Source organism: Sycon ciliatum, chromosome 3, assembly GCF_964019385.1.
Source record: "Sycon ciliatum chromosome 3, ocSycCili1.1, whole genome shotgun sequence".
In the NCBI taxonomy this organism is placed as follows: domain Eukaryota; kingdom Metazoa; phylum Porifera; class Calcarea; order Leucosolenida; family Sycettidae; genus Sycon; species Sycon ciliatum.
Genome location: NC_088645.1, coordinates 3,283,902 through 3,307,369, shown reverse-complemented (window position 1 = coordinate 3,307,369; position 23,468 = coordinate 3,283,902). Strand labels below are relative to the sequence as shown.

The window sequence follows — 23,468 nt, the reverse complement described above, 5'->3', positions numbered from 1 at the left end:
TACAGTCAGTGGTCATGTATACAGAGTGCAGGCAGTGGTCATGAATACAGTATAAGTGCAAATTTTTGTTTGGAATAAACTTTCGATATGTTCATCAGGGGCACAAATTAACTAAAGTTTCTACTAAAAAGATTTCTGTACGTTCGGGGCAACAGACCTCGACCAAAAACGAAATTTGGTACGTAACGAACCTGCTGATGGAGTGATGTAAGGAAAGATTTTCTAAATGAAATTTTGTATTTTATACAGTACGGAGCACAGTGCTGTTGTCATCTCGTTTCTAGCACAGGGAATTTCAATTTGTGTTGGTTTTGTGGACATAACTTATTGTCTGTCTATCTGTCTGTGTGTCCTCTTCATTGTCTGTGTGGTTGGGTGAATATGTGTGTGTTTGTGAGTGTGTGTGTGTGTGCGTGTGTGTGTGTGCGTGTGTGTGCGTGTGTGTGGGTGTTGGTGTATGCATGTATGCGTGTGCGTGTATTTGTCTCCTTTGTTGTGTGCGTGTGTGTGCAAGCGTGTGCGGGTATGCGTCTCCTTTGGTGTGTGTGTGTGTGTGTGTGTGTGTGTGTGTGTGTGTTTGTGTATGCGTCTCCTTTGCTGTGTGTTTGTGTGTGTATTCTTCCATGGGATCCTTGCCGATGGCTGTCAACCGCGGTACCTAGCTGAAGTTTGCAGAGTACTCTGACACTTTCACCAAGATTAAACTCTCCATGGCGAAAGAAAAGTAAGACGAATAAACGATGTTGAGGCAATAACTTCAGAGCAGCAATACAAATGTGATAAATTCTGCCGTGATCACCACTCATCAACGAAGTCATGAAGGTTTTCCAAAATCGATGTTGAGTGTGTTGATTTGTGGTAATGACGGTAGAATTTATCCCATTTATTGGTAATTTAAAAGTAAGGTGCAGCTCCTAAACGGTGGGGAAGGATAGATCAGATCCACCAACCATAGGCCAAAGGAGCCTGATCATGGGGTGGTGGCGTCCCACTGAAGCGGAAAGGTGGTTCTTGACCAGGGAGTTGTACGACTCCTTGTTCTTGACCTGCCTGGTACGCGAACCCGTCATTTTTTTTATTTTTTTTATTTTTTTAAGTAAGACGAAGCATATCTTTCGTCAACCACCACACCACAACTGCGCTCTGCAGCCGACTTCGACACATTGCCACAGCTTACCATCAGCAAGCGACACATCCATGGCATTGGTACCCGGTTCCTTGGTACTGCTATTTTCAGTACAGAACAGAACAACAAGTCTGTATTACTCTCTGCCTCCGCCGTGTTGAGCACTGTCAGCACACTGGCTACACCCTGCGGCTATTTTCTGTATCAAACTCTCGTCAGTGACCGTAGATATTGCAGAATGGCTAAGATGGTGAAAATTACCCTTGTCAGTGTACCAGTTTCACTTTTTCACAGTGAAACCTGGCAGGAACATCAATTTTTGTCCCGAATGATCACGTGCATGCGCGCTCGGGTTGGACTTGTCGTACCGTACAAAGTGACCATGGTGACCCATACACATTTTGAAGAATGCACCAAGTTTAGCATATTTTTCACAACAAAATGTGCTCTGTTTCTGGAGTACCGTTTGGTTGGCATGAAGGTGCTCTATGTGCACCAGCTGTTCCATCCTGTTCTAGATTGTACAAACCAAACACACCCCTATTCTTTGTGCCTCAGGCGTGCGCATTGTGCTTACCGCTTCGGTACAAAACGGTGATTTTCACTATCTTATCCATTCTACATTATCTACAGTCACTGAAGATAGTTTTATACTCGAAACAGCATTGTGTGTATGAAGGAACAGAGTACCAAAGGTTGTGTCGCTTTTCTGGTGGTGTGCTGTGGCAATGTCGTGTCGAGGTCGGCTAGAGAGCGTAGTTTTGGTGTAGTGGTGTGCTGTGGCAACGTTGTGTCGAGGTCGGCTAGAGAGGGTAGTTCTGGTGTGGTGGTGTGCTGTGGCAACGTGTCGAGGTCGGCTAGAGAGCGTAGTTCTGGTGTGGTGGTGTGCTGTGGCAATGTGTCGAGGTCGGCTAGAGAGCGCAGTTCTGCAGTGGTAGTGTGCTGTGGCAACGTGTCGAGGTAGGCTAGGGAGCGCAGTTCTGGTGTGGTGGTGTGCTGTGGCAATGTTGTGTCGAGGTCGGCTAGAGAGCGCAGTTCTGGTGTAGTGGTGTGCTGTGGCAACGTTGTGGCGAGGTCGGCTAGAGAGCGTAGTTCTGGTGTAGTGATGTGCTGTGGCAACGTGTCGAGGTCGGCTAGAGTGCGCAATTCTGGTGTGATGGTCTGCTGTGGCAACGTGTCGAGGTCGGCTAGAGAGCGTAGTTCTGGTGTGGTGGTGTGCTGTGGCAATGTGTCGAGGTCGGCTAGAGAGCGCAGTTCTGCAGTGGTGGTGTGCTGTGGCAACGTGTCAAGGTCGGCTAGAGAGCGCAGTTCTGGTGAGGTGGTGTGCTGTGGCAACGTTGTGTCGAGGTCGGCTAGAGAGCGCAGTTCTGGTGTAGTGGTGTGCTGTGGCAATGTCGTGTCGAGGTCGGCTAGAGAGCGTAGTTCTGGTGTAGTGGTGTGCTGTGGCAACGTGTCGAGGTCGGCTAGAGAGCGTAGTTCTGGTGTGGTGACTGGTGGTGTGCTGTGGCAATGTGTGGAGGTCGGCTAGAGAGCGCAGTTCTGCAGTGGTGGTTTGCTGTGGCAACGTGTCGAGGTAGGCTAGGGAGCGCAGTTCTGGTGTGGTGGTGTGCTGTGGCAATGTTGTGTCGAGCTCGGCTAGAGAGCGCAGTTCTGGTGTAGTGGTGTGCTGTGGCAACGTTGTGGCGAGGTCGGCTAGAGAGCGTAGTTCTGGTGTAGTGATGTGCTGTGGCAACGTGTCGAGGTCGGCTAGAGTGCGCAGTTCTGGTGTGATGGTCTGCTGTGGCAACGTGTCGAGGTCGGCTAGAGAGCGTAGTTCTGGTGTGGTGGTGTGCTGTGGCAATGTGTCGAGGTCGGCTAGAGAGCGCAGTTCTGCAGTGGTGGTGTGCTGTGGCAACGTGTCAAGGTCGGCTAGAGAGCGCAGTTCTGGTGAGGTGGTGTGCTGTGGCAACGTTGTGTCGAGGTCGGCTAGAGAGCGCAGTTCTGGTGTAGTGGTGTGCTGTGGCAATGTCGTGTCGAGGTCGGCTAGAGAGCGTAGTTCTGGTGTAGTGGTGTGCTGTGGCAACGTGTCGAGGTCGGCTAGAGAGTGTAGTTCTGGTGTGGTGACTGGTGGTGTGCTGTGGCAATGTGTGGAGGTCGGCTAGAGAGCGCAGTTCTGCAGTGGTGGTTTGCTGTGGCAACGTGTCGAGGTAGGCTAGGGAGCGCAGTTCTGGTGTGGTGGTGTGCTGTGGCAATGTTGTGTCGAGCTCGGCTAGAGAGCGCAGTTCTGGTGTAGTGGTGTGCTGTGGCAACGTTGTGGCGAGGTCGGCTAGAGAGCGTAGTTCTGGTGTAGTGATGTGCTGTGGCAACGTGTCGAGGTCGGCTAGAGCGCGCAGTTCTGGTGTGATGGTGTGCTGTGGCAACGTGTCAAGGTCGGCTAGAGAGCGTAGTTCTGGTGTGGTGGTGTGCTGTGGCAATGTGTCGAGGTCGGCTAGAGAGCGCAGTTCTGCAGTGGTGGTGTGCTGTGGCAACGTGTCGAGGTCGGCTAGAGAGCGCAGTTCTGGTGTCGTGGTGTGCTGTGGCAACGTTGTGTCGAGGTCGGCTAGAGAGCACAGTTCTGGTGTAGTGGTGTGCTGTGGCAATATCGTGTCGAGGTCGGCTAGAGAGCGTAGTTCTGGTGTAGTGGTGTGCTGTGGCAACGTGTCGAGGTCGGCTAGAGAGCGTAGTTCTGGTGTGGTGGTGTGCTGTGGCAATGTGTCGAGGTCGGCTAGAGAGCGCAGTTCTGGTGTGGTGGTGTGCTGTGGCAATGTGTCGAGGTCGGCTAGAGAGCGCAGTTCTGGTGTCGTGGTGTGCTGTGGCAATGTGTCGAGGTCGGCTAGAGAGCGCAGTTCTGGTGTGGTGGTGTGCTGTGGCAATGTTTCGAGGTCGGCTAGAGAGCGCAGTTCTGGTGTGGTGGTGTGCTGTGGCAATGTGTCGAGGTCGGCTAGAGAGCATAGTTCTGGTGTGGTGGTGTGCTGTGGCAATGTTTCGAGGTCGGCTAGAGAGCGCAGTTCTGGTGTGGTGGTGTGCTGTGGCAACGTTTCGAGGTCGGCTAGAGAGCGTATTTCTGGTGTGTTGGTGTGCTGTGGCAATGTGTCGAGGTCGGCTAGAGAGCGCAGTTCTGGTGTGCTGGTGTGCTGTGGCAATGTGTCGAGGTCGGCTAGAGAGCATAGTTCTGGTGTGGTGGTGTGCTGTGGCAATGTGTCGAGGTCGGGCTAGAGAACGCAGTTCTGCAGTGGTGGTGTGCTGTGGCAATGTGTCGAGGTCGGCTAGAGAGCGATGTTCTGGTGTGGTGGTGTGCTGTGGCAATGTGTCGAGGTCGGCTAGAGAGCGCAGTTCTGGTGTGGTGGTGTGCTGTGGCAATTAGTCGAGGTCGGCTAGAGAGCGCAGTTCTGGTGTGGTGGTGTGCTGTGGCAATGTGTCGAGGTCGGCTAGAGAGCATAGTTCTGGTGTGGTGGTGTGCTGTGGCAATGTGTCGAGGTCGGCTAGAGAGCGCAGTTCTGCAGTGGTGGTGTGCTGTGGCAACGTGTCGAGGTCGGCTAGAGAGCGCAGTTCTGGTGTGGTGGTGTGCTGTGGCAATGTGTCGAGGTCGGCTAGAGAGCGTAGTTCTGGTGTGGTGGTGTGCTGTGGCAACGTGTCGAGGTCGGCTAGAGAGCGCAGTTCGGGTGTGATGGGGTGCTGTGGCAATGTGTGGAGGTCGGCTAGAGACCGCAGTTCTGGTGTGGTGGTGTGCTGTGGCAATGTCGTGTCGAAGTCGGCTAGAGAGCGTAGTTCTGGTGTGGTGGTGTGCTGTGGCAACGTGTCGAGGTCGGCTAGAGAGCGCAGTTCTGGTGTGGTGGTGTGCTGTGGCAATGTGTCGAGGTCGGCTAGAGAGCGTACTTCTGGTGTGGTGGTGTGCTCTGGCAACGTGTCGAGGTCGGCTAGAGAGCGCAGTTCTGGTGTGGTGGTGTGCTGTGGCAAAGTTGTGTCGAGGTCGGGTGGAGAGTGCAGTTCTGGTGTGTTGGTGTGCTGTGGCAATCTGTCGAGGTCGGCTAGAGAGCGCAGTTCTGGTGTGGTGGTGTGCTGTGGCAACGTGTCGAGGTCGGCTAGAGAGTGCAGTTCTGGTGTGGTGTGCTGTGGCAATGTGTCGAGGTCGGCTAGAGAGCGTACTTCTGGTCGGATGGTGTGCTGTGGCAACGTATCGAAGTCGGCTAGAGAGCGTAGTTCTGGTGTGGTGGTGTGCTGACCAATATGCACAGGGCCAAATGCTGCTGCTTACCCTTGATAATACAAAGCATCACCACACTAAATTATCACACCTGCCATCCCCGTCTCTTTGGTTGTAAATCATTATATCCACACTAGCTTGTCCAGCTTGCCGTGGACCTCTCTTCTCTCACCAGTGTGCACAAGCAAACATGTGCCTTTGTACTGAAGTATATCAGCCATAGCCAGCATATGCTACACTGTGTATGTCTCATCGACACCAATTTCTTCACGGAATTTTCTCCTCTGGGATGTTTGGCAAATAATACCTACGTCCTTCTCCCTTTCATTCTCCTCCTTCTCCTCCTGGTTCTTTCTGATTTATATATTTGAAATCCTCGGTCGTGGAAGTGAGCAGTCAGCCATACTTCAACCAGTATGACAGTACTCTAGTTGTGAGCATGTCTTCTCCAAAATATCTGTTTTCTCACCCGGTCGGTCCCATCACATCAGAAGAGAATTGAATGAAATCTGGAATGATACTGAATAAACTGATTGTGTTTTGTTGTATTCCCTGCTTGAATTCTCTTGCAGGACTCTGGCGATATTCAAGCCGGACATCATGGAAAAAATGCGTAAGCAACGTGTTGTCTAACCTACCCGAACACCCACTCAGTTACCACCATCACCTCCCATAATGGTTGTATTCTGTAGGTGGGATGGTTGAGTGAGTTCGGTCCGTCGGTCAAACAGCACATGCACCGTTCAAACAGTGCACCGGGGTTTCCCCAGGGACCGTACAACCAGTGCATGGGGGTTTCCCCAGCTACCATACAAACAGTGCACGGGGTATCCCCAGGGAAAGAGCATGTGTGCTCACCACTTCCCTTTGAGTTCTGAAGCTGTAGGGCGCTTCACCCCTACAGTACTTTCGGCCACCGAAGAATGGAGCGCTGAAAAATGGAGCGCCGAAGAATGGAACGCTGAAGAATGGAGCGCCGAAGAACGAAGCACTGAAGAATGGAGCACTGAAGTATTGAACGCTGAAGAATGGAGCGCCGAAGAATGGAGCGCCGAAGAACGACCAGACTAGATATAATTTTACCAAGCACAGCATGCCAGTGTATAACTGTGATTCAACTGAACATGAAATTATAAAACGGTCTAGACTAGGAGACTACCCTAGGAGGCTACTCCCCCCCCCCCCCCCCCCTCCTCCCCCTCCTCCCAATATTCAAATGTTTCTAGCTGCATTCGAATACTATTCCCGGTCTCGGTATTCTAGAATGTTGGAATACTTCAAGTGTTCCTTGCGTCACTAGACTCCAAAGATGGTGTCATAGCGTTATACACGAGGTCGTTCCTGAGATTGACTGTAATTGTGTGTGTGTAATGTGGTGTATAGTTATTAACAAGTAATCTCACCGCTGTAGGAGCTGCATATGAGCCTTGATCCTTGAAGGGTGGTGGCATTCCTGCGGATGCAGAAAACTCGGCCTCTAGCTGAGTCTCACGCGAACCGTGAATTTCCGTTGTTATTTTTTTTATGTGGGGATCATCCTGATCCGACCGCTCGCTCGCAGCTTTCTGAGTGACGTTAGTGATGTGTGTGTGTGGAGGGGGGGGGGGGGGGGGGAGTGCGTGTGTGTGTGTGTGTGTGTGTATGACCTGTGTTGTACAAGCTTTCTCCGTGTGGCCTTTCTAAACATGAGATATACATGTAAGGTGGACAAGCTTTCTGGGTGGCAGCAGCCTGTGTGGCAGCCTGTGTGGCAGCCTGTGTGGCAGCCTGTGTGGCAGCCTGTGTGGCAGCCTGTGTGGCAGCCTGTGTGGCAGCCTGTGTGACAGCCTGTGTGGCAGCCTGTGTGACAGCCTGTGTGGCAGCCTGTGTGGCAGCCTGTGTGGCAGCCTGTGTGGCAGCCTGTGTGGCAGCCTGTGTGGCAGCCTGTGTGGTAGCCTGTGTGGCAGCCTGTGTGGCAGCCTGTGTGGCAGCCTGTGTGGCAGCCTGTGTGGCAGCCTGTGTGGCAGCCTGTGTGGCAGCCTGTGTGGCAGCCTGTGTGGCAGCCTGTGTGGCAGCCTGTGTGGCAGCCTGTGTGGCAGCCTGTGTGGCAGCCTGTGTGGCAGCCTGTGTGATGTTTGACCTGAACGCTCTATGATCTAAGCCATCCAAGCTTTCTGACCGGTCTAAGCTTTCTCAGAGGCGTGTTCACTGTGTGATTGAAGTGATTCAAGTGATCTGAGCCAACCGAGGCTTCCAGTTGACCCTATCTTGTTCCGTTGAGACTTGTGTAGAAATGATTTCATGGGCGAAGTGCTGACTTTTTTTAATGTTTTAATTTCTATCTCAGCAGAGCAAATCTGTGCAGGAAAATTAACATAAATATTTCCAGAAAAAGCCTTCCTTGTCTTCGCGTTTCCTACGTAATTGTTTTCAGCTGAAAACATGCTGCCCTAGTGCTCCTTGTCTTCGCGTTTCCTACGTAATTGTTTTCAGCTGAAAACATGCTGCCCTAGTGCTCCTTGTCTTCGCGTTTCCTACGTAATTGTTTTCAGCTGAAAACATGCTGCCCTAGTGCTCCTTGTCTTCGCGTTTCCTACGTAATTGTTTTCAGCTGAAAACATGCTGCCCTAGTGCTCCTTGTCTTCTCGTTTCCTACGTAATTGTTTTCAGCTGAAAACATGCTGCCCTAGTGCTCCTTGTCTTCGCGTTTCCTACGTAATTGTTTTCAGCTGAAAACATGCTGCCCTAGTGCTCCTTGTCTTCGCGTTTCCTACGTAATTGTTTTCAGCTGAAAACATGCTGCCCTAGTGCTCCTTGTCTTCGCGTTTCCTACGTAATTGTTTTCAGCTGAAAACATGCTGCCCTAGTGCTCCTTGTCTTCTCGTTTCCTACGTAATTGTGTTTCAGCTGAAAACATGCTGCCCTAGTGCTCCTTGTCTTCTCGTTTCCTACGTAATTGTGTTTCAGCTGAAAACATGCTGCCCTAATGCTCCTTGTCTTCTCGTTTCCTACGTAATTGTGTTTCAGCTGAAAACATGCTGCCCTAGTGCTCCTTGTCTTCTCGTTTCCTACGTAATTGTGTTTCAGCTGAAAACATGCTGCCCTAGTGCTCCTTGTCTTCTCGTTTCCTACGTAATTGTGTTTCAGCTGAAAACATGCTGCCCTAATGCTCCTTGTCTTCTCGTTTCCTACGTAATTGTGTTTCAGCTGAAAACATGCTGCCCTAGTGCTCCTTGTCTTCGCGTTTCCTACGTAATTGTGTTTCAGCTGAAAACATGCTGCCCTAGTGCTCCTTGTCTTCTCGTTTCCTACGTAATTGTGTTTCAGCTGAAAACATGCTGCCCTAATGCTCCTTGTCTTCTCGTTTCCTACGTAATTGTGTTTCAGCTGAAAACATGCTGCCCTAGTGCTCCTTGTCTTCGCGTTTCCTACGTAATTGTGTTTCAGCTGAAAACATGCTGCCCTAGTGCTCCTTGTCTTCGCGTTTCCTACGTAATTGTGTTTCAGCTGAAAACATGCTGCCCTAGTGCTCCTTGTCTTCTCGTTTCCTACGTAATTGTGTTTCAGCTGAAAACATGCTGCCCTAATGCTCCTTGTCTTCTCGTTTCCTACGTAATTGTGTTTCAGCTGAAAACATGCTGCCCTAGTGCTCCTTGTCTTCGCGTTTCCTACGTAATTGTGTTTCAGCTGAAAACATGCTGCCCTAGTGCTCCTTGTCTTCTCGTTTCCTACGTAATTGTGTTTCAGCTGAAAACATGCTGCCCTAATGCTCCTTGTCTTCTCGTTTCCTACGTAATTGTGTTTCAGCTGAAAACATGCTGCCCTAGTGCTCCTTGTCTTCTCGTTTCCTACGTAATTGTGTTTCAGCTGAAAACATGCTGCCCTTGTGCTAACAAGTGTTAACCTCTACAACTGGATTCTGGACTTAGTTTTGTGCGATTTGATCCTTGCATGGCGGTGGTGTTTCTACGGATGCGGAAAATCAGTCTCACTTGTTCTCATGTGAAATGTGATTTCTGTGGTGTGTTTCTGCCTGCAGCTCTCCTGCTTGAGATTCTCTGCACTGAAGGACTTCAGATCTGTGATGTGAAGACAGTTGTGTTGAGCAAGTAAGTACAGAACCTTCCCAGTGCATAGCACACTCAGCAGAGGACTTCCATGTTGTTACCCGTTGTCTGATGATTGCCTAACGGCGGCATGAAACTCAGAGTTACAACCAACCTGAACGTCCTCCACTGAGTCTGCTAGGTACTAAGCTCTGTCTCTGACATTAGAGAGGTTAAGGTGCACCCTGTTTCCGATGTGACGCGAAAGTTCAGCTCGCGGTATTTGGCTCGCGCGTCGAAAAACAACGTGACCGGCAGCTCACGTCGAAATTTGGAGTGTTACCCGCAATTTGACGTGAAATTGCGCGTCAGGTCAGAAATAACGTGAATCTTAACCTCTCTATTGAGCACTCTCTGCAGGTCGGAGATCAACGTATTTGGACATTGCCAGTCTCTAGGTTATTGTTCATAGTAACTGGAACTGAGTATCAGGAGAAAAGGCAAAACCCAACCTTTCAAATAAAATTACTGTGTGCACCAGTGAGTCATAGCAGCGGTGGGGTGGGGGGTCACACATAATAGCACCCGAAAAATCGGCATGAACCGTGGTCTATGCCACTTTTTATATCACTCCCGGCCTTGACCTGCTGCCCCCTAAGGTGATTCAGTCCGGCGATGCAACATGCGAGAGTTTATCAATCTGTCCTAGCTCAACAGCAGCTGTAAAGGGCATCCGGCAGTGGATAGCAATATGCGAGAGTTTATCAATCTGCCCTAGCTCAACAGCAGCTGTAAAGGGCAGCCGGCGGTGGATAGCAACATGCGTTTAGCTTTGCAGTCACAAATGTTTTCTCCTGCTGTAGTGGACATGGAAATGCTGGGGCCGGCGCCCTCAGCGCGTACAGAACGCTGCGTGCATGCAGTGCACATTTTGATCCGATGCGAACACCGCGCTGCAGCGCAGAAATGCATGTGTGTACCGCTTATCCACGGCTGCATGGCCATCGCCCTAGGGCCGCTAGATGTTCGACCGGATTTCCACGTTGGTTGTGGGATGACCGTGAATTCAGGACTATCATTGGTTTGCTAGCTCTGTAGTATGCCCGGAACATTTATGGGCACCCTACTATTCCTGGTCCCCCCCCCCCCCCCCATCCCAACTCTCTTTCTCCCCCCCCCCCCCCCCCCCACACCTATCCATCTAATGTGTATGTGCAATCCATGTTGAAGTTACAGAAGGATGTAGGTGTACACTGGTGTTGTGGGATTAATCAATTATTGCATGTACTAAAAAACAGTGTGTATGGTTTATGTGTGTTTGTGTGTGTGTGTGTGTGTGTGTGTGTGTGTGTGTGTGTGTGTGTGTGTGTGTGTATGTGTGTGTGTGTGTGTGTGTGTTTGTGTGTGTGTTTGTATGCGAATGTCGGTGTCCATGAATGATTTTTTTTGTTTTTCGTTGTTGTGTCCAGGTCTGCGGCTGAAGAGTTTTATCGCGAGCATTGTGCTAAACCATTTTTCAGGTTAGTACTCCCCCTGGTAGCGTCCATTCAGACGGGCATTGTAGACCAGCAAGGGACGTGGCTTTTGTGCAAACACTTGGGGTGGGGGGGGGGGGGGGATTGGCAGGTGTTGGTGTTATGATACTGGGAAGAATGTGATCAGGGAAATCCTGTGTTATAGGTTATCAGTGAAACGTCCATGTGTTGCTTATTGCTGAACAACCTTCAGCGTGTGATGATCTTATTCACACTAGGTGTCTCAGTGCCTACTCCAGTGCCTACTCTAGGATTTCAAACCACTTGGGTGCACGTGGACCTGCCACAACTTGTCCAACCGGGTCAGAGCTGGGTACGTTCAAGTGCGGTTAGACTACTGTATGTGCATCAGGGAGCAGTAAATATTTTAGGACCTCCGATGTATACGTGTATGTAGCATACCGGTATGTACATGTATGCTATTTCCAGCTGGTGACCTGGTTAGTGCTCTTTTTTTAAACGGGTCCAAGTACCCGCAACCGGGTCCAAATACCACCAACCGGGTCCAAGTACCCTCCAACCGGGTCAAAGTACCCTCCAACCGGGTCCAAGTACCCTCCAACCAGGTCCAAGTACCCGCAACCGGGCCGCTGACCCGACTGACCCGGCTCTGTAGTAGACAGTGTGTACTAGTATTGGTATGTAACAGTTTGTATGTGTATACAGGAAGGCATTACAAAGTCCAGAGACCGTTTCTCACATGTCTTACTCATTCCTATTTGGATTATTTATACTAAGAGTTTGGATATTAAAGGGGTGAAGAGGGGTTCTCGAATCTTCGGCAATCCAGAAAAGGCAATGACAACCTCTTCCCTGCTGCATTTTCAAAAGTGCATAATTTGAGTTCTCAATTGGTTCTTATAGCCATATGAGTGTTTTTGCGACACTTGTCCAGGCAAGGAAGGAAGGAAACATATCACAAATCCCCAGGCTAATATGTGAATTTTTCGTGAAGTAGAATTGAAACTTTCTACTCTTCCTGTTCTTGCAATGTTCTGTTGTTGCCCTAGGCATTAAAATCCTGTCGTGGTTCTCCTGCCCTGCCGTTACTGCTGCTCCTGCTGCTGCTGTTGATGCTTCTGTTGCTGTTGCTGCGGCTACTGCTGTTGCCGTTGCTTGTTCTTCTGCTGCTGCTGTTCTTTTGATGCTGGTTGCGGTGTTTGTTGTAATGATGGTGTTACTGTTGTCCCCCCGCATGCACAGAACTCTGGTATCTTTCATGACGGAAGGACCAATCATGGCGCTCAGCTTACTAGCCGACAATGCCGTCAGCAGATGGAGAGAACTTATTGGTGAGTTCTACTATTTAAAAAAAACAAAAAAAACATGGGAAAGTCATATCCAATCTTTGAGTATTGCCAGCAACATCGGTGGAGGTGCTTACTAAAGCCATACCCTGGGCATATCTTGCTTGATTTTCACCGTGCCCAGCTTTGTGTGTGTGTGTGTGTGTGTGTGTGTGTGTGTGTGTGTGTGTGCGTGTGTGTGCGTATGTGTGCGTATGTGTGTGTGGGTGTGTGTGTGTTTTATGTGTTTACCTGTGGTTGGTATTCATGACCAGGACCAACAAACTCGGCTGATGCCAGGTCTCAAGCTCCGGATAGTCTCAGAGCAAGGTTTGGCACAGGTAAGCTAGTTTTAAAGACTGTGATTAACCATTTTCTTTGACGGTTGGTTAACCTTTCCAAGTCATTGAAGTAGTAATTTATCAACTAAAGTCGATCACATAATACTATGCAGTAATCATAGCGAAGGGCAAGTGCCAAGATTGGGAGATCATAGCGAAGGGCAAGTGCCAACATTGGGAGATTATAGCGAAGGGCAAGTGCCAACATTGGGAGATCATAGCGAAGGGCAAGTGCCAACATTGGGAGATCATAGCGAAGGGCAAGTGCCAACATTGGGAGATCATAGCGAAGGGCAAGTGACAACATTGGGAGATCATAGCGAAGGGCAAGTGCCAACATTGGGAGTTGACTTTCAAATCAGTCAGCATACTATATTCTATTGCAGTGAGTTGTTTTCAGTCAATACTCAATTTTCTCTTTGTTCCTATTTCTCTGCTTATTTATTTCTATATGCCTGGCCGTGTCGTATTCTGTTCAACATTTTCTATCCATGCATTTCGAAACAAAAAACTTCCGCACTCATTATTCCGACACAGAATGCAAAGAAGGACTATATGTTTCCAAGAACGTTTCTTGTTACGATTATCGGTTCCACACTTGGAACTGATGATCGTCACAGAAAAATATACTACTTGTCGCCGAGTTTGCAATTTTCGCTTTGTAGAGAAGGTGAAGCCGTAGCTGATTTTTTCGCTTGGCCACTGCTGTGCCTGTACTGTCGGTCGCCTTGAAAACCTATAATTATACCAACCTTGCCTTTTGTGTCGAGATAATGAGCGCGCAAATTATTTTATTCGTAACTTAATTTTCTTTCTAAATTTATTGCCTCCAGGCAGATCATTTGTATCCGTGTATTATTCTCAATGTTTTTATTATTTTTTCTTGTTGTGAAGATCAAACGCGCAATGCCTGTCATGGATCAGATTCAGTGGTATCGGCCGAAAGAGTAAGTTAATTGGTCTTCCCTTAGTGTTCCCCCACTCTTACTGAGATAGAGTGATGATGATTTCTGCCCAGGACGTAGAAAACACGCCATTCAGTATGTGCACATCACTGTGATGCCTACACCAATGTACAGTGAAATCTTTCTAAGACGACCGCTCAAGGGACCTTGAAAACGTGGTCTCTGTAACCATGTGGTCTCCTCATTCAGTTTCATTTGACTGGAAATACCATCTTTTGATCCTGGTTGTAATGTAATGGTCTTCTTGGACAGGTGGTCGCCTTGACAGGTTTTACTCTACGTGTTTGTACATGCGTGTGTTTACGGTACTGCTGTATGTACAACACTATGCATACATCATGTGTGTATGTACAACACTATGCATACATCATGTGTGTATGTACAACACTATGCATACATCATGTGTGTATGTACAACACTATGCATACATCATGTGTGTATGTACAACGCTATGCATACATCATGTGTGTATGTACAACACTATGCATACATCATGTGTGTATGTACATGAGTGTGCATACATCATGTGTGTATGTACATGAGTGTGCATACATCATGTGTGTATGTACATGAGTGTGCATACATCATGTGTGTATGTACATGAGTGTGCATACATCATGTGTGTATGTACATGAGTGTGCATACATCAGGTGTGTATGTACATGAGTGTGCATACACAATAGCGAGAGTTTCCAGATTACCTAGAGTGCTCAACACCACAAGGATGGAGCATTTCCACAAACACAATGCAGAACCTCTCTATTTACTGTCTACCTAGGAATGTTAGAGATACACCAGTGGGGGTATAGGAACATGATATGGTGATCAGATGGTGATAGTGTTTGTCATTACCCATTTGTTTTTCACCTCGCCTGCAGGAGACGGAGTTTTTCTTTGGAGCAGGCAACAGCAGCAGCCGTGGTCTTCAAGTCCCGGCAGAGTTTGACAACTGCACATTGTGTTTGGTCAAGCCATACACAATGACACAAGGTTAGAAAGACTGCAAATATCTAATTCTGCATTACTTCAGGCAAACTACTACTTGTTTTATCTATCACCTTAGCACTGTGGAACACACCTAGTACATACTCTACTACTACATACAATTGCCTAGTACATACTCTACTACTACATACAATTGCCTAGTACATACTCTACTACTACATACACTTGCCTAGTACATACTCTACTACTTCATACACTTGCCTAGTACATACTCTACTACTACATACATTTGCCTAGTACATACTCTACTACTACATACACTTGCCTAGTACATACTCTACTACTACATACACTTGCCTAGTACATACTCTGCTACTACATACACTTGCCTAGTACAAACACTGCTAGGATATACACTTGCCTAGTACATACTCTTTCTTAGTACATACTCTACTAAGGCATACCCTTGTTTAGTAAATACACTTGTTTAGTACATACTCTGCTAGGACATACATTTGCTTAGTACAAACTCTGATAAGACTAACACATGGTTAGTACATACTCTGAAAACAGTTGCTGTTCACAGATTAGAGTATTATTCTCCCTAGCAGTCAGCAATGTTGTTAGGTTGAGCACTCTTACCTTAGCTCGCACCCTTGCCGCTCGCCTTGTGCACCGCTCACTGCTCTTGGAGCATTTCGAGCACTCTTGGCGGGGTTTGCAGCTCTTTATAAAAATGCTTTGCTTCAAGGAAACGTATTTCATAGTGAAGAGCTGCGCTTCGGTCCTCTGAGCTGTGCTGAGGAGCTCTAACAGAGCGAAACAGTTGCTGTCTACAGATTTGAGTACTCTGATAATACATACCCTTGCTTAGTACAAACTCTGATAAGACAAACACATGGTTAATACATACTCTGATAATACATACACTTGCTTATAATGGTTATGTTGTGGTCTGACATTATTGTTGAGTTCAGGTCTGCTTGGGAGAGTAGCTCGTGATATTGTGCAGGCTGGTTTTGACATCTCTGCCATGCAAATGGTAATCATCTGTAATTGTTTCTCCTATCCGTCTGTTTGTCTAGCTGTCTTGTAGTCTCTGCCTCTATTGGCCTCTTGGGCTTTCGATATCTGTCCACCTTTCCCTCTCTCTTACACACACACACACACACACACACACTCACTCTCTCTCTCTCTCTCTCTCTCTCTCTCTCTCACTTTCTCACTCTCTTTCTCTCTCACCATCTGTCCCTGCATGTTTCTCTTCATCCTTTTCTGTTTCTGTGTCTCTGTCTCTGTCTGTCTTGTCGTCTTGCTCACTAGGAATGCTCATGGAGATGGCCTACTTTGTGGGTGCTTTGGGGCTTCTCATCCTTGTTATTGCTAGTTACGTGTATCTTACTCTATGTGTGTGTGTGTGTGTGTGTGTGTGTGTGTGCGTGTGTGTGTGTGTGTGTGTGTGCGTGTGCGTGTGTGTGTGTGGGTGTACATGTGTATGTGTGTGTGTATGTTTGCATGTGTGTGTGTGTGTGTGTTTGTGTGTGTGTGTGTGTGTGTGTTTGTGTGTGTGTGTGTGTGTGCATGTGTATGTGTGTGCGTGCGTGTGTGTGTGCATGTGCGTGTTTGTGTGTTCATGTGTGTGTATGTAACTTTCTGTGTGTCTAGTACCATTTCGACAAGAGCACAGCAGAGGAGTTCTTGGAAGTCTACAGAGGTGTCGTTGCCGAATATTCGGTGAGTTAGAGCCTAGAGGGTAAAAGAAATGACAAATACAATTGTTTAGCAGCCTGAGTACTTCTCATGAAGGGGTTGATTGTTGTTGCTTTGATGAGATTGTGACGCACCGTTCATCACCAAATCCCAATCCATTATAATTATTATGTTGAATTTAGTTTTGATATTGGTCGAGGCAAAGGCAGCCTTTAGACGTTTTACCAATGATGTCATGGTGGTAGGCCAGCAGAACAGCTTATGGGCTCTATGTATAGAGCATCAGTATGTAAGGAGACTACAGGCCATGTCTTCCTTCGCAATGTCAGGAGACTACAGACCATGTCTTCCTTCACAATGTCAGGAGACTACAGACTATGTCTTCCTGCACATCGTCAGGAGACTACAGACCATGTCTTCCTACAGTGACTCCTGCATAATGCTGACTGCTCAATGGGTCGTCGAAATTTAGGCCCTGTCTACACGTGGTCTCCTTATCAAGGGTGTTCCTTGATCATAGTTGTCATGGTCCCCTGTGACAGGTGGTCTCCTTATCAGGGTGTCCCTTGATCATAGTTGTGGTGGTCCTCTGTGACAGGTGGTCCCTTTACCCAGGGTATCCCTTGATCCTAGGTATGGTGGTCCTCTGTGACAGGTGGTCTCCTTATCCAGGGTATCCCTTGGTCCTAGGTATGGTGGTCCTCTGTGACAGGTGGTCTCCTTATCCAGGGTATCCCTTGGTCCTAGGTATGGTGGTCCTCTGTGACAGGTGGTCTCCTTATCCAGGGTGTCCTTTGATCCTAGTTTTAGTGGTCCACTGTGACAGGTGGTCTCATTATCAGAGTGGCCGCCTGGACATGTCCTCCTCTACATATCGGGAGAGAAATGTTGATCTACATCATGTGTTTGTGTGTGTCTGCGCGCGCGCACGTGTGTATGCATGTGTGTTTTGTGTGTGTCTGTGTGCGTGTGTATGCATGTGTGTTTTTTGTGTGTCTGTGCGTGCGTGTGTGTATGCATGTGTGTGTGTGTGTGTCTGTGTGTGTTTGTCTGCTTTCCTATTGTGCCACTCGGCAGGAGATGGTATCTGAGTTGTGCTCAGGAGCATGCGTTGCCATGGCATTAACTCATCAACATGGCAGTGCTTGTGTAGAGCAGTTCAGACAGTTTGTTGGACCAGCAGATCCAGTAAGATCAACATTCGCCACTAATCATGTACTATTCCCTAGCTAATCATGTACTATTCCCTAGCTAATCATGTACTATTCCCTAGCTAATCATGTACTATTCCCTAGCTAATCATGTACTACTCCCTAGCTAATCATGTACTATTCCCTAGCTAATCACGTACTATTCCCTAGCTAATCATGTACTATTCCCTAGCTAATCATGTACTATTCCCTAGCTAATCATGTACTATTCCCTAGCTAATCATGTACTATTCCCTAGCTAATCATGTACTATTCCCTAGCTAATCATGTACTATTCCCTAGCTTATCATGTACTATTCCCTAGCTAATCATGTACTATTTCCTAGCTAATCATGTACTATTCCCTAGCTAATCATGTACTATTCCCTAGCTAATCATGTACTATTCCCTAGCTAATCATGTACTATTCCCTAGCTAATCATGTACTATTCCCTAGCTAATCATGTACTATTCCCTAGCTAATCATGTACTATTCCCTAGCTAATCATGTACTATTTCCTAGCTAATCATGTACTGCTCCCTAGCTGGTGGTATGCTGTTGTTGTTTGGGCTAGGGTTCGACTCATCAATTTCCTATCATTTGCTCTACTACATTCAGGGGATCGTGCCATAGTTCAAATAGTCCTTGATCAGTCCAGCCATGCAGTAGCCTGTCATACTTTTGAGTTTGAAAGGCTATTTCTCCAACTCTACCAGCATCAGTGTTGCTGCTGTAGCTGCTGCTGTAGCTGCTATTACTCCCACTGCACATGCATCAGTGCTGCTGCTGTAGCTGCTATGGCTACTGCGACTGCACCATTGTGGTAGCTGCTACTACTTTTTTGAAGTCTTACTGTACATATCCCAGAAACGGCGAAAGTTGCTTTCTCTTCCTATTCGTGATTGTGTGTTTGTGCTCACAATAATATTATAGACATAACATTTGTGTGTGGTTGTGTGTGTGTGGTTGTGTGTGTGTGTGTGTGTGTGTGTGTGTGTGTGTGTGTGTGTGTGTGTGTGTGTGTGTGTGTGTGTGTGTGTGTGTGTGCATGCGTGCATGCGTGCATGCGTACGTGTGATATAATGTGATTGCACAATCGTGTGGACGTGTGTACGTGTGGTATGTGATTGCACAATGGTGTGTACGTGTATGTGTATGTGTACGTTTATCATCTGTTCTGTTGTTCAACAGGAGATAGCTCGTCACTTGCGTCCCAGCACGTTGCGTGCAAAATATGGACACAATAAATTGAAGAATGCTGTTCACTGCACGGACCTAGCTGATGACGGTATGCTGGAGGTGAGTGGAGCTCTATCTCATGCTGGTCTCATGTCCTGCTGGTCTCGTGTCATGCTGGTCTCGTGTCATGCTGATATGGTGTCATGCTGATATGGTGTCATGCTGGTATGGTGTCATGCTGGTATGGTGTCATGCTGGTATGGTGTTATGCTGGTCTCGTGTCATGCTGGTATAGTGTCATGCTGGTCTCGTGTCATGCTGGTATGGTGTCATGCTGGTATGGTGTCATGCTGGTCTCGTGTCATGCTGGTATGGTCTGGTCTAGGCTTTCCCCAAATCGGCCGGCCGCAAAATTCTCCGTAAACGAGACTTACCGAAAAATTTATAAGGTTTTCGCCGATTTTGGAGGGTTCCTTTGAGAATCTCCGAAAATCTACCAAATGTTGTTGCAAAGTGAGTTTACGAATGAAAGATGTTGCTGCAAGCATGACCGCTCGAGCTCTTCATGGCAGTACTTGTGGTACTAGTGTGTTGAGGTCATGTGACTCGTGTCCTTTGAACTCCTCTCAAACAAACATTAGCCATTAGAAAGATCATTACTAGTAAAATACTCAAATTTCTTTTCCCCAGTGTCTCACCACTTTTGAAGCCAGTATGCCCACAATTCTTTTGGCCGATTTTCCAAAATATTCCAATTTTGCAGCCGATTTGCAAACAATCGGCTAATTTTCAAGCCGAATCTGATGTATTTTTGAACCGAGCGAACAGCCAAATAGGCGAACAAAAACCGGGCCGATTTGGGGAAAGCCTAGTCTGGTCTTATGCTGGTCTGGTCTCATTCCGGTCTAGTCTCATTCCGGTCTGGTCTCATTCTGGTCTGGTCTCATTCCGGTCTGGTCTTATCCTGGTCTGGTCTCATTTCGGTCTGGTCTTATTCCGGTCTGGTCTTATTCTGGTCTGGTCTCATTCCGGTCTGGTCTCATTCTGGTCTTGTCCTATTCTGGTCTGGTCTTATTCTGGTCTGGTCTCATTCCGCTCTGGTCTTATTCTGGTCTGGTCTTATTCTGGTCTGGTCTTATTCTGGTCCGGTCTTATTCTGGTCTGGTCTCATTCCGGTCTGGTATTCTTCCGGTCTGGTCTTTTTCTGGTCTGGTCTTAGGTTGCGTTTGTTCGGTGTCATTCCGACACCATTCCAAAGTCATTCCGCTGTGCTTTGGTTGCGGTGCGTTGGTTTGATGCACCGGACAGCGTTTGTTCCGTGCAATTCCGATTCCGGTCGCGGAATGAAGGGGGCAGAATCCATTCTGGCGATTCCAAAGAAAAAAGTGGAATGAGTGCTCATTCCGAGCGGATTGAAAATGTGCGGCGGCCACTGGGGGTTGTCACTATTGCATACCTCCGCCAACAAAACCTCAAACGCGATTGTCGACAGACGGAATGTTGCCGAAAATCGTCCAGGGTGTAGGCTGGTACTGTAACCTCGGGATAGTTACCGCTACTGGTTTGTGGCATTTTTTGCCCTTCACTGCCTGAGACAGCGTTCGGTCAGGACAAGAACTGGATTGATGCCCTCGCACCTCTCCTCCTCATCGTCGAGCAGGGCCTCCAGAATCACTCGGTCAGGGAGGCATGCCCACCATTGCATAGCACATAATCACCCACACAGGCACTGAACCTGCCACTCGACTTCTTCTTACAACCGCACCTCCGTCAAACAAGCGCTTCCAATCCGTGAAGAGCTAGAGCCGTTTCTGTGACTGATACGAGGTCGAATACAGAATAGTCATGATGAAGTAGCGGCCAAATGTCGCGTTCAGGCGTGTACCGCAGTGGAGCTCGTAGACCTGTGCCGAGTTTGGCCGCTCCTTCACCATGATCGTCGTAGGGGCATGCAGAACTAGAAACGTACGGAAGCAAGATAGCAACCACAACATTCTTAGGCTACCAGCTTATCTTTGCAAGGCTGCAAAAAAACAACTCGTAGATCTCAAAAACAAAACATTCGACCGCCGTTTCCGGAGTCTCGCAAAACGTTTGCCAGATTCCCGAGTGCATGCACGCGCGTTTGTTTGCTACTCTCATTCCGACTCCGCGATGGGTATCGACTGCATTCCATGCTCATTCCGGAATGACCGAACAAATACAACCTTATTCTGGTCTGGTCTCATTCTGGTTTTGGTCTTATTCCGGTTTTGGTCTCACTCCGGTTTTGGTCCTATTCTGGTCTGGTCTCATTCTCACGCTAATCTTGTAGTTCATAGGGAATGTCAGTGAGGAACGTTTAGGAACAGGACATATGTCCTATTCCCATAACTCCTTTCGATATTTTTTCTGCCTATCTACAGTCCATTTCAAAACTATGGACGCGTACCTAGGCAAAAACCGTTATACCAGCATCTATACCACATAAAATCTGTGATCACTTTGTGCATAAATTTTTCCAAATTGGGCGTCTGTTATCCAATCCTTTAGAAACTATATGAGAGTAATTGTGGAGCGATCCTGAGCAATATACCGAAAACTATTCTCAAAAAGTTCAAGCCAAATTTGAAATATTTCAAAAACCCTACGCGTCTATAGTTTTGAAATGCACTGTAGACGAACCCTTTGTCTGCAGTGTGGGTCTACCCCTAAGAATGCTGCAATGTTCAGATGTGCCTGTATATGCGGAAGTCGCATCTGCATTTCTCACACAATCTCTCTTATGGTATTCTGTCTGAACTCTCGTTCCCGTCGACAATGGAATTGTTCCTGTTGCACACTCGGTAGAGCATGCTTGTCTTAATCTCACGGTCGTAGATCTGAGCACCCTTTTTGTCGTTGCTCTTGTACAACTGGTTCTTTCGCTGCTCTCCGACTCACACTCCAAGCAGCAGTTGTGACTGTTAGCAGAGTTCAGAAAGAGAGTTAAGATAACGAAAGAACGAAATGTGCAAAGTGCCCTGGAGTGCATTGCTAGACATTGTTTGTGTGTGCTCTTGTGTGTGTGTGTGTGTGTGTGTGTGTGTGCACGCACACGCGTATGTGTGTGTGTGTGTGTGTGTGTGTGTGTGTTTATGGGTGTGTTCGTGCATGTGTGTATGTGTGTGCGTCCTGTAATCGCGGGTTCCATATTTTCCTCTACTAAATTCATTCCCCTAGGTTGAGTACTTCTTCAAGATTCTCCAGTAACTACGGAAACAGACAAGACTTCAGTAACGGTTACAGCGCATCCTCAGTAATCGGCGTCACAATGCATTTTCATTGATGTGTTTTCTGTAACCGCTGGAATGAATATTCAGCCGCCGGTGCAGCAATGTTGTTGAGAGATGCAAAGGCGAGGTTTGATGAGCTGATTTCGATGTGATATTAATCCTGAAACATAATGCAATGCCATAGTAAATGACTGTCGGCGAATTCATTCCTTTTCGCTTTCATTATAAGAAGAGAATTTATCTTTCTGTTTGAACCACACATATACTATGCATGCGTGGTGTCTGCGGGCTCTGTGATGTCATGATGTTACGGTGTCATGATGTCATGATGTTATGATGTCATGATGTCATGTTATGATGTCATGATGACATGATGTCATGATGTTATGATGTTATGATGTCATGATGTTACGGTGTCATGATGTTATGATGTCATGATGTCATGATGTCATGATGTTACGGTGTCATGATGTCATAATGTTATGATGTTATGATACCATTATGTCATGATGTTATGATGTCATGATGATACGGTGTCATGATGTCATGATAGATCATCTTTGTCTTATGTCAGTACAAAATGGCAATCATGTGCGGGCTCTGTGCATTCGTTGTGAGTTATCTGATCCAGCTGCAGGGTGTGCATTTGTGTTTATTCATTACAGTGTTACACACTGCATGTATAGCATGTATGCTGCAGTTGATAGTTTTGTATTGATAGTACACATTATCATGTATAGCATGTATGCTGCAGTTGATAGTTTTGTATTGATAGTACACATTATCATGTATAGCATGTATGCTGCAGTTGATAGTTTTGTATTGATAGTACACATTATCATGTATAGCATGTATGCTGCAGTTGATAGTTTTGTATTGATAGTACACATTATCATGTATGGCATGTATGCTGCAGTTGATAGTTTTGTATTGATAGTACACATTATCATGTATAGCATGTATGCTGCAGTTGATAGTTTTGTATTGATAGTACACATTATCATGTATAGTATGTATGCTGCAGTTGATAGTTTTGTATTGATAGTACACATTATCATGTATAGCATGTATGCTGCAGTTGATAGTTTTGTATTGATAGTACACATTATCATGTATGGCATGTATGCTGCAGTTGATAGTTTTGTATTGATAGTACACATTATCATGTATAGCATGTATGCTGTAGTTGATAGTTTTGTATTGATAGTACACATTATCATGTATAGCATGTATGCTGTAGTTGATAGTTTTGTATTGATAGTACACATTATCATGACATCGTATAGTTCTCATCCTATCTACAATGTAGCTAGTAGTAATAGACTACAATGTAGCTAGTAGAGTTTGAGTATTTCGCTCCTGCTCATGTAGCAGTTCAACACTCTCGTGTGGGGTAGTGCCTTTGCTGTTTGCGTTATCCAGAGCTCACTGACTTGTCAATTTGAGCACTCTCATGTGCGGTAGTGCATTTTCTGTTTGCGTTGTGCTGAGCTCACTGACTTGTCAGTTTGAGCACTCTGGCAAGGTAAACCCGGGCCTCTGGCTTTGGAAAATGTATTTTTCATTGTTATCAGGTTCGGCCTCGTTTTCTCTGTGCTGCGCGGATGAGTCCACAACTTGAAGAACGAAACAGTTCTGTCCGCAGCTTGAGTAGTAGCAGAATTTATTTTTTTACTAGGGAACTCCCAA

General features: G+C 47.1%; 1 protein-coding gene across 2 annotated transcripts in view; it reads left to right on the top strand.

The window, feature by feature from the left end:
- The window catches only part of LOC135811227 (nucleoside diphosphate kinase homolog 7-like), a 56,410-nt gene extending 34,368 nt beyond the window's left edge, over positions 1 to 22,042 (top strand). Inside the window, exons 3-15 of one of the 2 annotated variants that reach the window (XM_065324425.1) lie at positions 663 to 724; positions 5,921 to 5,961; positions 9,367 to 9,436; positions 10,843 to 10,893; positions 12,112 to 12,200; positions 12,470 to 12,535; positions 13,430 to 13,482; positions 14,379 to 14,490; positions 15,423 to 15,487; positions 16,111 to 16,179; positions 17,233 to 17,343; positions 18,538 to 18,645; positions 21,727 to 22,042. In XM_065324425.1, the coding sequence (XP_065180497.1) occupies positions 663 to 724; positions 5,921 to 5,961; positions 9,367 to 9,436; positions 10,843 to 10,893; positions 12,112 to 12,200; positions 12,470 to 12,535; positions 13,430 to 13,482; positions 14,379 to 14,490; positions 15,423 to 15,487; positions 16,111 to 16,179; positions 17,233 to 17,343; positions 18,538 to 18,645; positions 21,727 to 21,756 (927 nt within the window). In that variant the 3' untranslated portion in view covers positions 21,757 to 22,042. The remainder of the gene's footprint in view (positions 1 to 662; positions 725 to 5,920; positions 5,962 to 9,366; positions 9,437 to 10,842; positions 10,894 to 12,111; positions 12,201 to 12,469; positions 12,536 to 13,429; positions 13,483 to 14,378; positions 14,491 to 15,422; positions 15,488 to 16,110; positions 16,180 to 17,232; positions 17,344 to 18,537; positions 18,646 to 21,726) is intronic. The other variant, XM_065324426.1, reaches the window with a different exon arrangement.
- The last annotated feature ends 1,426 nt before the right edge of the window (positions 22,043 to 23,468 follow it).